This window comes from Lacerta agilis, chromosome 2, assembly GCF_009819535.1.
Source record: "Lacerta agilis isolate rLacAgi1 chromosome 2, rLacAgi1.pri, whole genome shotgun sequence".
In the NCBI taxonomy this organism is placed as follows: Eukaryota; Metazoa; Chordata; class Lepidosauria; order Squamata; family Lacertidae; genus Lacerta; species Lacerta agilis.
Genome location: NC_046313.1, coordinates 46,930,477 through 46,943,868, shown reverse-complemented (window position 1 = coordinate 46,943,868; position 13,392 = coordinate 46,930,477). Strand labels below are relative to the sequence as shown.

Genomic DNA, 13,392 nt, shown 5'->3' with positions numbered 1-13,392 from the left:
ATGGCCTGCTTCCTGCAAGAGCAGTTGTTTTGGGCTACATTTGGGATTTGCGGCGCCTTCAGGGTTTTCTTCCTTTGGCTTCCTGCGCAAAGTACAGCCAGGAACATATGAAGCCACCTTATGCTGAAGGCCAAATTAGATAATACGTTAGGGCTGGACTCTTATATCCACTTACCTGAGAGTAAGCTCCATTGAATTACACAGAATTTAATTCAGACAGAGTAGAAATGTGTAGGACCACAAAGTAAATGTGTGGTCACAATTGCACATCTTTCAACTTTTTAAAAATAAAAAATAGCACCTGTGGTGGGAGCCTTAGCCTAGATCAGGACTCTGGTACAGTGGAGGGGAATTAATCCTTCTCCCACCCCAGCACAGTTTTGCTGATAAAATAATTCATCCCAAACTGTGATTTGCCCCAAGGAGTGATTTGGGGGCCCCTCCCTATATAATAAATAGGGTTTTTGTTGTTATTGTTATTTTGCACCCCCTTGGCACGGCGCCCTGTGCGGGGGAGCCACCCTAAATCCAGCGCTGATAATAGCTGGGGGGGGGGGAGGAATGGAGAAAAATTGCAAAAGTTAACACCCTCGTGCTTTTCAGTTCTAATTGGGATTGGGGGCTCCTGTAGCTTTTTCCTTCTTTTTCATTTTTTTATTCTTAAAATGAAAGATATGTAAAATGGCAACCACACACTGAAGGCTTCATCAAGTTTGGCCCTCCATCCTATCAATGGCTGAATATTATCTCCCCTGACTAACAGCCGATGCTCTTTTTCAGCCTCAGCACTAAGAGTCTCTAACTAGAGATACTGAAAATTGAACGTGGGACTGTGTCCTTCTGCATAGGAAACATGTGGTCTGCCACAGACAGTACAAAACTAATATAGCAACTATCTCAAAGTGAAGAAGCTACACTACATCAGTAATGCTTGCAGACAATCACACGCACACCAATAATCTCCTTTGCCTGCCCCTGCCTACCTGGTGCTTTGCCCCTTATGGCAGATGCAAAACAGGCCCAGGATGTTCCGTACCCTGCCAGCACTCACCTGTTAATTCCTCCACACAGAGGAGGCTCGTCTCCCCCCCTTTTCTGGAACAGCCTGAGGAAAGGTGGCTGTGGGTGGGGAGGGGGGTCCACACTATTAATATCTCTTCTGCAGATGATTAGTGCTCCATTAATTTGCGCTTGGTTTCTAAATGGAGCAAGTGTAGTAAAGCTAATGAGGAGGCAGAAGAGCAGGAGAAGGCTGCCGAGCCCATCTTCCTGTGATCTATTATTAAAAGGAAATTACAGGATGGTGCCTTGTGCCATCCAGCCTGATTTCCAAACCTGACGGATTGTTCAGCAGTGGGTGGGAGGGAGGCAGCAAGCAAGGATGGGGGGGGTGGCGGCGATGGGAGGGGGAAGCTCATAGGAAGCCGCACACAAAGTGACGTGGCCCAGGAATGTTAATTTTCCAGCGCACAGAAAGCTTCCCTTTTATCTGACTCTCCCGCTTCGGCGTCACCTCTGCATCTCTCTGTGCACATGGATATTTTTAGCTGAGGCTCCCTCTCAGTGTGTTGCTCGTGCTCTCTAAATATACGTGGTCCCATTATACCAATCAGCGAGCTGAGACGCGGTGCAGGTGGATGGAGCCGTGAGCCCGCGAGGAAGATTAAAGCCGCACAGATTACCTGCGGGTGACACAGCTCCCTTGGTGCACCCCATGCCACCTCCCCCTCCTTGCTCTTGGCTTTCCACAAAATACACACCGTCTCCCAACAGGGCACAAGGTATTCATGGTGGTGTTTCCATGATCAGGATATGTTGTGAGTCGTTCTTAGCTTCAGTTCTCCCCCTGTTAATTTAGGAAGGCAGGAAGCTGCCTTGTGGCGGATCAGACCATTGCCCTACCTAGTTCAGTATTGCCTACACTGACTGGTAGGTAGCACTTCTTCAACATTTCGGACAGGGAGTCTTTCCCAGCCTTACCTGGAGATGTCAGGGATTGAAGTTGCAACTTTCTGCTTACAAGACAGATGCTCTACCACTGAGCTAGAGCCCTTCCCATTGTGTTCACATGCACACGATATGCCTGCTCTTGCCTTTTATGTCGAATGCCAGAGCTAGTTCATATGTTGGTGCCTTCACCCGCCACCCCTGCTCCCTTCTTAACCCCAGCATAGCCTTCCAGGTATCCTTTGCTTCCTCCGAAGGCTAAGCAACAAAGGAGCTTGGCTCCATTTCTACATCCTGCCATGCAGACTGGCCTGGCTGCTCCAGGCTCTGTCGGCTGGCCCCACAGAGTCCCCACTGACTGACTCAGCAGGAACCAGGATTATGCAAAAAGCTAATATTATTGCCGTTTAGTTCCTGTAATAAAAGAATAGTTCATCATTTTATACACTCAGTTTCCGTGATGATCTTTGGCCGGGTTGGAGGGATGGAGGATGTCTGAAGAGGCTCTTTGAAGTGCCTCGCCAGAGTAATTGAGAAAGGAAATCAAGGAGGCAGGAGGAGTGGGGAGAGAACAGTGTGGGGTATAAGTTTATACCTGGCCTGATGTAGTATCAGGAATTTGGCAGGGAAAAAACCCCATTCTTCTGTTGCCTCTCCTCCCTTAAATACCTGCTGCTTCAGGGGGAACAGATTGTTTGCTGTATATGAAGAGAAGGTGTTCTTTCTTCTTTTCTTTTCTTTTCCTTTTGTATTTACCATAAGGTTGATTTTGGATTCCAGGTTGCAACTGCCTGCCAGCTCGCATTTTGTAGTGGAATTATCCACTCATGATGGAACTTTTAAAGAATTCCTTCCCCACAGTGACACCTTCACATGCCAGCTTTACGCTGTTCTTGCAAAAGGTCGAGAGTGACTGACAGGCCGTCATTGCGGGATGCATATTTTCCACTGAACTTCCTGAGGAAAAGATAAACAGAGCTGAAAAGTAAAAGGCAGGTCGTTTAGGAATGAGCGGAGCCTGATGAAACGTACCCTGCTGATGTCCTCCTGCCTGCAGAAGTATCCCACCAATGCTGGAAGGAAAATAAATTTGTCGGGGGAACACAGCCCCCTTTGCTGCCCTTCCTTCTGAGTGCTGCTGCTTCCGCCATAGTTTCTCGTGGTGCTGAGATGGATATTTGGGGTTAATGGTGGCTGTAGTCAAATCCAAATAAGCACATACACACTGTCAGTGGGGATTCTTCGTTTCTTCAAAGTTAGGCACATCTTTTTGTGTCCGAGAGCCTGATGCAGAACTCTGTCATGAGAATGGAGATGTGGGGGGGGGGGAAGAGAGTCAGGAAAGAAGCAATACCAGCACAAGAGGCAACAAAGGAGTGTGGGAGACTGCGCCATGTTACCCCAGTAAAGCCTGAATTGCCTCCAATGGAGGTTCCCCATGCCTGCTTCTAATCAAGGTAGACGGGCATTCCTAGGTGATGGCAGCTGGCTCTGGCTCAGCACCCCCCCTGTTCTGGAATGCCTCCTTTGGGGGCCTTGGTTGACACTGGAGTGTGTAGGGATCCTGCTGGCAGCACCTGCACCCTCCCACATCTTTGGCAGGTAAAACAGGCGGCTCTCTGGTGTCCCTCCACAGGTGAAAGCTGGCAGGGCTGGACAAAGGAGCACCTCCATCCAATCCGCACACAAGTACACAGCTCGCGACAAAGGGGGTTTGCATTGCACCCTTAGCCAATAAGGCACCAGGGCAAGGTTCTCAATAAGATGTCAGTAAGTCTAATGAAATTCAACAGCCAGGCTTTGGCACCTTACCTCCTGCGCCACCAATGCACAGTTTTCACTGCGAGCCTGGCAGAGTGAGCACTTTGTGCTTCAAAGGTACCCTCTAAACTGCAGCACCAGCTGACTCCAAGGGTCAATCCCTGTCCACCAAGCCCTAGCTTTAGAGCTGGCACCTATGTTTTGAGTAACCCGTTTCTAGCATGAGGACACTCTCTAAGTGCTGTTAAAAAAAAAATTTTTTTTTGGGGGGGGGGAGTTGGAAGGAGGGAGCTTTCTCCCACCCCAGCCTCCAAAATTTCTCTCTTCCTTCAGGCCCTTATGATTGCCCTTCTCCCTCTCCTGTTTTCTGCTGTGGAAATAGACACCTTTCTGATTTGGGCTCTGCACCTGCTTTGGAGTGACAGGCAGCTCCTGCAGGTCCCAGGATCCTGTATACTGGAACTTGGACCTTGCCAAGTCCTGACACTTTCAGACTCATAGCATGCATTGTCTTTATCAAGCTGTTGTTCTAGAAAGGAAGGAAAGGAAGAAAGAACTTTGTTTTTGAAGCAAGTCCCTTCTTTCTTTCTTTTCAGCAACTCTTGATAACCTCAGGTACAGAGAAGTGATACAATGCTCCATTATGCTGGAAGGAATGCTAAAGTAAATCATAACATTGAAATTGTCAAGAGCAAAATGCTGCATGACTGTCTTTCAGTTAACATCTGGAGTCCTGCAGCCTCAGACCTGATTTTTGCAAAGTTTAAACATATTGGCTGTGACAGGTCAGAATCAAAGAACTGTAAAATAGCTGCATGGCAAATTCAGCTTGGGAAATTAGGAATAGCAGCAAAACCTTTGTTATTCAAAACATCTGGTTGTTAAAATCCACTGGCTCACCCTCCCCTGAACCATTTAGCTGTAATCTGACCTCAACAGCGTTCTTTTTTATCTACTCTTTGGATTTCCAGGAATGATTCCAGTGTTCATCATACTCAGATATCTGCAAGTGTGCAGTTTAGGGAACTGCTTGATTTGAGTACTGGAAGGAATTTTTAATAAAAAGTGGGGTGCAAGATTACATGGCCCTGTGTACTGGCATGTTCCAAATGGGTAGCATCCTGAAATGATTAGGCACCCTCAGCCGATTTTCCTAGTGGTTTTACTAGCGGTTACCAGTGATGTCCACTGCAGCACCTCTGCTTGAGTCGCCAGAGGTGATTTGCTAAACCGTGCCTTCAACTGTACAGGCACTTTGCTGGTTCTACCTCATTGCAGCATAGAGTCAATTCTAGACCTCAAGGATTAACTTTCAAAATGTGGTGGGGTGTGGCAAAGTGCATGGAGAAACACCTTTTAAAACAGAGGGTTAGGTTCCATTATCATCTGCTAACTTCCAGTTCTAAGATTGTAATCACACCAAGGGTTGTATTCATCATATTGCTAAGGGGAGCCTTTCATCAGCGGAAGCATTTCTGCTTTTCCGACAGAGCAGCCTCCCCTCTCCTTCTCCCCACATTCTGTTCTGGCTGTTTCCCTGACCCTGTGGAGCACATCTGGGGAGGGCACAGGGGGAAGAAAGAGGGGAAGTCCCATTGCACTAGGGGTAATCCCTGCACTGGCTTCCACTAGCGCAACAAGTTAGTTGACTGTGACCCCAAGCTTCTCACAGATGCGGGATGTATGAGAGTTTTCCCCATAGGCTCTGTCAGCTCATGCTCCACCCTCTATTGAGTTCTTCTTTCTTCATTGGACACTCAAATTCTCTAATTCCATCATTCATTGGTATGGAGCCTGAGCCAAAGTAAGGCCAGTTTCTAGTACAACCTTTGCAGCGTGATTGTCACCGGGCAGGCAAATCATGTGGGAAGCTGCTTCTGTGATAAACCTGTGTGCTTCAGGCTGATTGTAAACATACCAGTAAAACCCAGTAAGACAGTGGGGACAACCCAGCTGAAGTTAAGCAATTTTAAAGCCCCACTGGTTGAAGGGGCAGAGTTTTGAGCACGTGCATATAATTCTTTCATTGAAATCAGGATTTTACAGTAACTGCCTGTGGTTGGATCGTGTTATTACATAAACAGGGCTGTTCTTAAACCAGGGTACCACTGTATAGCGATATATTCAGCCTCAGTGGTTTCATCTGCATGGTGTTTCCTGTGCTGCGCACATCCCTTTAATGTGATGTCATTTGAGTTGTTCTCCTGTAGGAGGCATTTTGATTGGATAACATCCTCTCTCTCTCTCTCTCTCTCTCTCTCTCTCTCTCTCTCTCTCTCTTCTGACTCCTCCCACCAGATTATTGACAGCGAGAATGAAGCGCTGCTGGCGGCTCTCACCGAGACACTGGATGACATCCAGGGAGACGACATGGGCCTGGCCGCCTTCAGACCTATGGACGAGGGGGACATGCCCAACAGCGGCTGCACGTCACTCACCCCCTCTCCCAAACCTGCCGCCCCTATCCCGAGGGGGCCTCCTCTGGCCCCAGAGGTTGATGAGCTGTCTCTAGTAAGAACCCACTTCCTACTGTTTAAGGTGGATTTGGATGCGCCTCTGATAAGCCGGCTGCATGGGTATGATAGGAAGCAAAGGTCTGAATTTTTTCATTATAGGCTTACAATTATAACAATACAAAAAAGCATATACCTGTTATTGTATACGTATACATGTGCTGCACCATTGCTCTCACTCCGGTTTGCTCCATTGCCATCCTCATGGGGGAAAGAGTGTGACCGTTGCGGGGAGGGGGAATCGAGTGCGAGTCAGGCGTGTGAATGGCATCAGATGCATTCCAGAGCTGCAATCATCTTTAAACAAGCCCCACTCCAGCGGTGCCTCATTGTCTGCTGTTTCTTTCTTTCTTTTGATATATCTCATTTCCCAACATTCCCCCCCTCCCTGCTCCTCCTCGCCCACTCCCACCCTCCACTCTCTGTGCCGCCAAGTCTCCAAGTGCCGACCCCTTGCATGATCAGAGGCGTGAGAAAAGCTCCCTCCCTGCTATGAGGTTGGCTAGTGTTGCTGATGTGCTCTATCCCCTTATGGTCAGGGCTGAATGTATCTACACCACCTTGCTGAAGCTTAGGCAGGCCTGAGTTTGGTCAGTGCCTGGGGGAGACACACACACACAAAGGCAGCACTCCATGGCTGGGCATCCCTGTGTTCCATAATGGAAGAACACGAGAAAATGAGCAGATAAAATAAATTAGTATTTATTTGCTTTAAAAAACAAGAAACAGTATTGTGCACCAATACTGAATAAATTTATGGAAAAGAAATCTCCGCATGTATAGCAAATTGAAAGCTTAGCCCAGGTTTTCCAAATAAATAACTGAAAATCTGGAGTCTGTGACCAAGCAGACTGCGTATTTTTCCTCTCGTTTGGCATAATTTTATTCTGCTTTGGCTAGTTTTAGGAACTAGGACTACTACCACCCCTCCCCAGCCAACAACCAGAAGTTTAGTTACTTCCCACACTTTTGAGATTTCTTTTTTCAAAATATTTTTATTCATTTTAAAAGAAACAAAAATACACAAATACAAATACAACAATACAAATACAGATACACTTTTGAGATTTCATCTGGTATTGCCCACATGCTTTCAAGGACCTGAACAGCTTGCCTTTACACTGAAGACTGAGGCTCTCTGGAAAGCCAAATTCTGTGCCTAGAACCATATTCCAGCCCCTGCGCTGATCTCTGCTCCCTTGAGCATACGCAGAAGTGAAGAATGCACAACACCCTTTCTGTGACTCCTGGAACTTGGGGGCTTGGCGAAGCTTGAAGTGCTAGCTATTCTGAGTTCTCTGTGGCTTCTGCCAGAGATCCCTTCTTAGCAAACTTGCAAGGAGTGGTGGAAGGGGAAGAGGGCACTGTGGATGGCGTCTTCACGGAGAACGTCACATTTTCAGAACCTGTTTTCACTTAGCACATGCCCAGAGCTGGAGGCTACAGAGCCTTCGATCCTCCAACCCTTCTGTTCCTTGGCCATGCTCTAAATCATCATGCAAGAGTGTTGGTTTTAGAGGACTCTGTATGTTCCCACAGGCTCCTGCCTATCATTCCCTATTCCCCCTCCCCCCTCCCTTATCTGTCATTAATGAATGTCATGATTTCTAAAAGTGATCTGGCGGCATCTAGTGGTGAAATGTATGGCATTTTCACTTCACACAAAAGTGTGCATGTGTGTGGGTGTATAATATTTATATATTTATAGATATAGATATATATATATATCACACAAATCCATATGTGTATATATAGGATGTATACGTTGCAGGGGAGAAGGAAATAAACTTTTCATTTTTATATATTAGATATATATATTATATCACACAGACAGCAGAAATTTTCACTTAATATTCTGATGGAGAAAGCAGGCATTTGACCGTGGGAACTGACTGGTTGAATCTCCATCGTACGCTTAATTGTTAAAGAGGTGTGGTTTTTTTTTGGAAATTCCAGACTGCCTTTGAAGATTTCCCCTGGCTGCCACATTCCCACAAGAGTCAAATCTGGCATTAATGTTAACAGATCCCATGTTGCCTTCTGTGTGAGAGTGTGGAATGTGAAACCTCGCCTCCCTCCCTTTTAAAAAAAAAAACCCTGAAATATTCTAACCATGTAATCAGGAACATTTGGGTCATGATACCAGATACCCCAAGATAATTTTTCAGTCTGCTGTTTTGCCAACAACTTCCTTGATGGGATTAAAATAGCACCCGTCCCAAAGTTCTTTATTATTATTATTATTATTATTATTATTATTATTATTATTATTATTATTATTAAAAAAGAACCTTGTAAATACTTGGCATTTGAACAGAACGTGCATCTTCAAAAGACTTGGAGAGCTGATGAATCAATCAATCAATCAATCAATCAATCAAAGGCCATGTTGGAATGTTACATCCCACTGATTGATTTTCAGGCGCTGATGCACTTGCTTCCTTGACACAAATTGGATGTCCGTAAAAATGTATCACAAGTTAGGGTTTAAAGGGTGGGTGGGAATTAACCTCACTTTCCAGAAGCCAGTTCAACAACGACACCCATGATTCTTCAAACTGCAAAGAGCTATCTCCCTCCCCCTCCAACTTTTCGCCTTAAGGAGCCTGGGGTGCAGGTGCCTGAATCTCTGCTGCCAATACAGTATTCTTAAAGCACCATGAAGGCAGCATGCTTGCAGAATCCCAGACCTGCCAATTTTTAAGGTTTGGTAGGATAATTTTGACACACACACACACTGTCTTCCTCTGTACCTAGGGGTTTTCTGCCATCGAGGGACACTTACTCCACACATGGTGTCCCACTGTTTAATTATGGCAACAGAATATTCATTTTGCACAATCAGACTTGATTTGATTATTCAGTGCCAAGACAGGTCTGGTCCTCCTTAGAAGACGTGACAGAGGTAGCACCAGTTGGCAGAGCAGCACCGCACAACTGACTTCCTGACACTGAGCTTCAGTGACACTTACTAAGATGGAGAGGGGTGGGGCAGAGCAGGGATTGCTCAGCATAGTGTAGGCATGGTGGCTGGAACATCAGATTTGCTCCCGCCACTGCACCCACACCAGACTCAGCTCTCTGTGCCTCCACCTCCCTCCCTCGTGGGAAGCAGCAGTGACATTAGGCATTGCCTGTGCCACACTGCCAACCACTGCTGGTAGTAAGTGGCACACACCTTGGTTTCCCTGGAAGATACTCCAGAGACGTTAAGGAGGAGTACCCAGAGAAGACTTGTGAAATGTTTTGTATAACATGTGATGTGTATTGTTGATAAGCCATTGTCCCTCTCCTGCGCAGTAACTTTTGATACCTGCAGCCAAAGAGCTCTCCAGATAAAAGTTTGAGGGTTGTTTTTTTTTGCAAAAATGATTTGTTTTTTGTGCGGCTCTTTCAGGAATTCTTCATATGCTATATAATTCCTACACAAACAGCACCTCCATGTAGAAAATGGCACAAAACCAGCAGGCAGATCCTCCTGTGTGATGATCACGCATGCAGGCTTTTTCGCTGCACATAGCTATGAATGAATTTTTGCCATCGCCTTGATGAGCTTTAACAACAAGGCAGTGAGCCTCCATGGAACTGGGTCTTGGTAAGTATCCAATACTAGTTGGAACTGCAAGCCAGACCCAACTCAGGAGGCAATAAATTCGGAAATGTTCTTTGCCAAGCCCCTGTTGGCTTTCAGTCTCAGCGTGTGTTGGAGCCTCCCCATGACCCTGATTCATGTGACTCTTCGAATATATGTGGCTGCCAAAACTCATGTTGTGGGGGGGGGGGAGCGGAGAGGACAGCCCTGTATCTCTGGCTCATGTAAATCAAAGTTGCTTTCTTGGCATTGTGGCTTTCAGGCTGGATCTCCACTCCAACTGCTTAGCCCGTGAATTGGAGGAGAGCAGGAGGGTTGACCTGGGATAATTTAAGCAGACGTGGCTGTTCATTTATGTAGGAATTCCGACTCTTTCTTTCACTGCTTCCCTTTCCAGCTGAAGAAGTTGCTCCTTTCTCCGTCCAATGTGCCTCCAAGCTATGAGGTTCAGAGAGAGGGGAGCACATGGCGTCAAGGAACTCCCAAATCCAGACCCCAGCGACCCTGTACAAAGGTATTGTTTGCCTTAGCAACCCTAACCTTTGCCCTAAGATAGCACACCGCACTATATTTACCCAAGATGAAATCCAAGTTTTTCATTACAGCTCACCTCCCATTTTAAACAGAAGAAGTACGGTCAGGAGGGCCTAGTAAGCACTGGGACACTCCCATCAGTATTGTTAGAAGTGTTTTGTAAATTTTTATTTACTTGTTAAATAACTTCTGTCTAGCCTCTCCTTAAAACACTTGAGGTTGCTTGCAGTAACGGCTTAACTTCACCAATAAAACCAGAAAGCGGTGACAACGTTTTCACCAACAAAAAAGGTTGTAGCAGGCAAAAATAGTTCCCATGTCCACTCTTATCAGTGTAATAATGGTGATGTCTACTCAGAAAGTCGGATTTACTTCCAGATGAGTGTGTATAGGACTGCAGCCTTAATCAGCTCACAACCTTTCCTGAATAAGCCCAGGGGTTGGTTGTGTGCCAGGAGGTGAGCAGTGAGGTAGACAAGCAGGCCTTTTGTGCAGCCAAGCAGGCCTCTTGTGCATGCTTGGCCACAGTGCTTCAAGCACAGCAGAGCCTCCATCGATCACTTAATTGAGATGCATTCAGAAGCTGGGGCTTGAAAGTTCATGACATGCTGCCCAAAGTGAGGGTGGTATTAATTTCACATTGAATGCATGTGGAACTTGGGCTGAGATGGCCGTGCCCTATGTGTGTCACCAGAGCAGTTTGAACTACCGGTAATGGCAGCTGTTGGGGCAGTGGCACCAGAGGGCCAGCAGGTGACTCAGGAGCATCCAAGTGAGCCATTGGAGTAGCCCTGCTTACGGTGCATGATGGGACCCTGGCCTAGCTAAGCAAGACTTTTGCTTACTACTTTAAGTAAAAACAATGCATCTTGGCCATGTTGACTTAAATCTGGTTTTTACTTTTGACTTTTAGAATTGGAGTGGCACCCTGGATCTTCAAATCTTTATTATTTAGCTGAAGGTCATCCATTGACAGGCCACCATGCATTTTTATGCAGTCCCTTGTGAACATACCAAATGTTAATCAAGGGGTGGTTTAAAAAAAGCTTGCCCTAGTCTCACTCATAGAGATTTTATTTTTCTTTCTAAATTTATCAAGAGGCAAGGGATTTTTTTAATTGTGTTTTTACTTTTTGTTATTTATATCTCTCTGTGGGGATTTGAATAAAGCAGCTAGGGCAGCCAGGTGCAAAAGAAGTCTGGGCTCCTGTGGCCTTTAATGGTGGTGTTGGAGAGGGAATCTCAGCCAGTGTAGCTTGTCATGTTGCAGGAGCCTTGTTCTCTCGCATTGGGCCCCTCTAGTAGTGCCCTAGCCACGGTGTCCAGGCAGATGCGCTCTGTAAACTGTAAGACCAGTACTGACACGTAGAATCCCCTGTACCTGTACTGTAAAGTTTGTCTACCCTTGAGGAATTTGGGTTGCATAGCAGGAATAAAGAGCCATGAATACAGAAGCTGGCCATACCTGGGTTAAAGGAGAGATGAGAGAAGAAAAACAGGACACTGGCAGTGATATCAGAGTGAGCCTTCTCAAAACAAGAAGGCTTTCATCTGTGTGCCCTTTGGAGTGTTGTGTACAAAGAGCCTCTTTATTTCCCCCAGATTCCCTTCGTCTTCGGATTTTGCCGCGATGATCTTTCCCCTCTTCTCTCTCTCACTCTCATCCTTGACCCCAAATTAGAATGGAGCTTCCCAGCAGCTGATTGAATTGACTTTAGCTGGGCAAAGAGCTACACGTAAAGTTGCAGAACCAGTCCAGTCATTTAAACTAATCCCCGAAATCCACACAAGATGCCATTAAAGATTTTCCACTTGGGTGATGGAAATTGTGCATTAGGCAAGTGGATTTAGATTGCATGGGAAAGGCAGGGCGAAGTGGGGAGGGGGGGAAGAGAGAGAGAGACAGTGACCCTTCCATGCCAACTGGAAGGAAGGGGAGGCAAATCAATACTATTTGCCACATATAGCAGCTAGAAAGAAATTTGATTCAAGGGGTGTGAAGAATCCCTTTGATCTCTCCTGCTCTGTGCAGTTCTTGAAAGGAGCTGTTGGAAGTGTACATACACCCTCTCCTTTCTCATCTCTCCTGCCCAGTTCTTTAAACCCTGCATTAGCTTCCAGCAGCTTCCCCAAATCTTCATTTGATTTCTCCTACTCAGGGCATTCACTAAGGAACAAGGCTCTGCATCTCAACAGGTTATATCCCTCATATTCTTCTGTTATATTTACACATACACAAACATAGGAAGATATCGATGGAATCAATTTAAACTTCCACCCAGCTTTTACTGTTTCTCTTCAAGTTGTGCACAGATGACTATTATGTATGATTCTTAAAGAACGGGCATGTCCTCCCATTACTTAGCTTGTGTACATATGCCATAGGCTTTGTGCTGAGAGATAGCAGAGATACATGCATAGGTAGATAAATTTTCTTCATCCATTTTCTTCTCTGATTCAGGCAGGGCAAGGGCCTCCTTCGCCATGGTGGTAAGGAATGCCCCCCTCATTATTAGTGGTGTCAAAGGCACCGTCTGATAAATGCCCACAGTATTTGCTCAGTCAGCTTAACGGGAATTGAAACACAGGGCAGAGTGAGGCTTGCATTAAGCAGGAACCTTTACTGGAAAGTAGCATTGGTGCTTGATACCAAAAAAAAAAAAAAAAACCAACTGGCTGCTGAGGAAGAAGAAGAAGAAGAAGAAGAAGAAGAAGAAGAAGAAGAAGAAGAAGAAGAAGAAGAAGAAGAAGAAGACAATCTAGTGGCTTGAATGCAAGGCCCTTCATTTACTACCTTAGAATCTGACACGAAAAAGCCAGATTCTGCAAGTTCTCTGAAAGTAGATGAGAACAAATAAGTTACACAAAGGGTACAAGTAGTTGCTTTATATAATTAAATCAGACAGATCCTATAGGCATCAATGAAATGTAACTGATAAATTACCAGGGTAACCACAGAAGAGGCTGAATAGTTCTTCATAAACAGTAGATTATTGATTTCCATAAAATCTTCTGGGGTCTAAATGTTTCTAAAGAAACATTACT

At 45.7% G+C, this 13,392-nt stretch overlaps 1 protein-coding gene across 2 annotated transcripts in view; it reads left to right on the top strand.

The window, feature by feature from the left end:
* Nucleotides 1-13,392, top strand: part of PPARGC1B (PPARG coactivator 1 beta) — a 101,344-nt gene that overhangs the window by 77,404 nt on the left and 10,548 nt on the right. For both annotated transcript variants that reach the window (XM_033139892.1, XM_033139893.1), the window contains exons 3-4: nt 6,007-6,219; nt 10,211-10,327. In XM_033139892.1, coding sequence (XP_032995783.1) covers nt 6,007-6,219; nt 10,211-10,327 — 330 coding nt within the window. The remainder of the gene's footprint in view (nt 1-6,006; nt 6,220-10,210; nt 10,328-13,392) is intronic.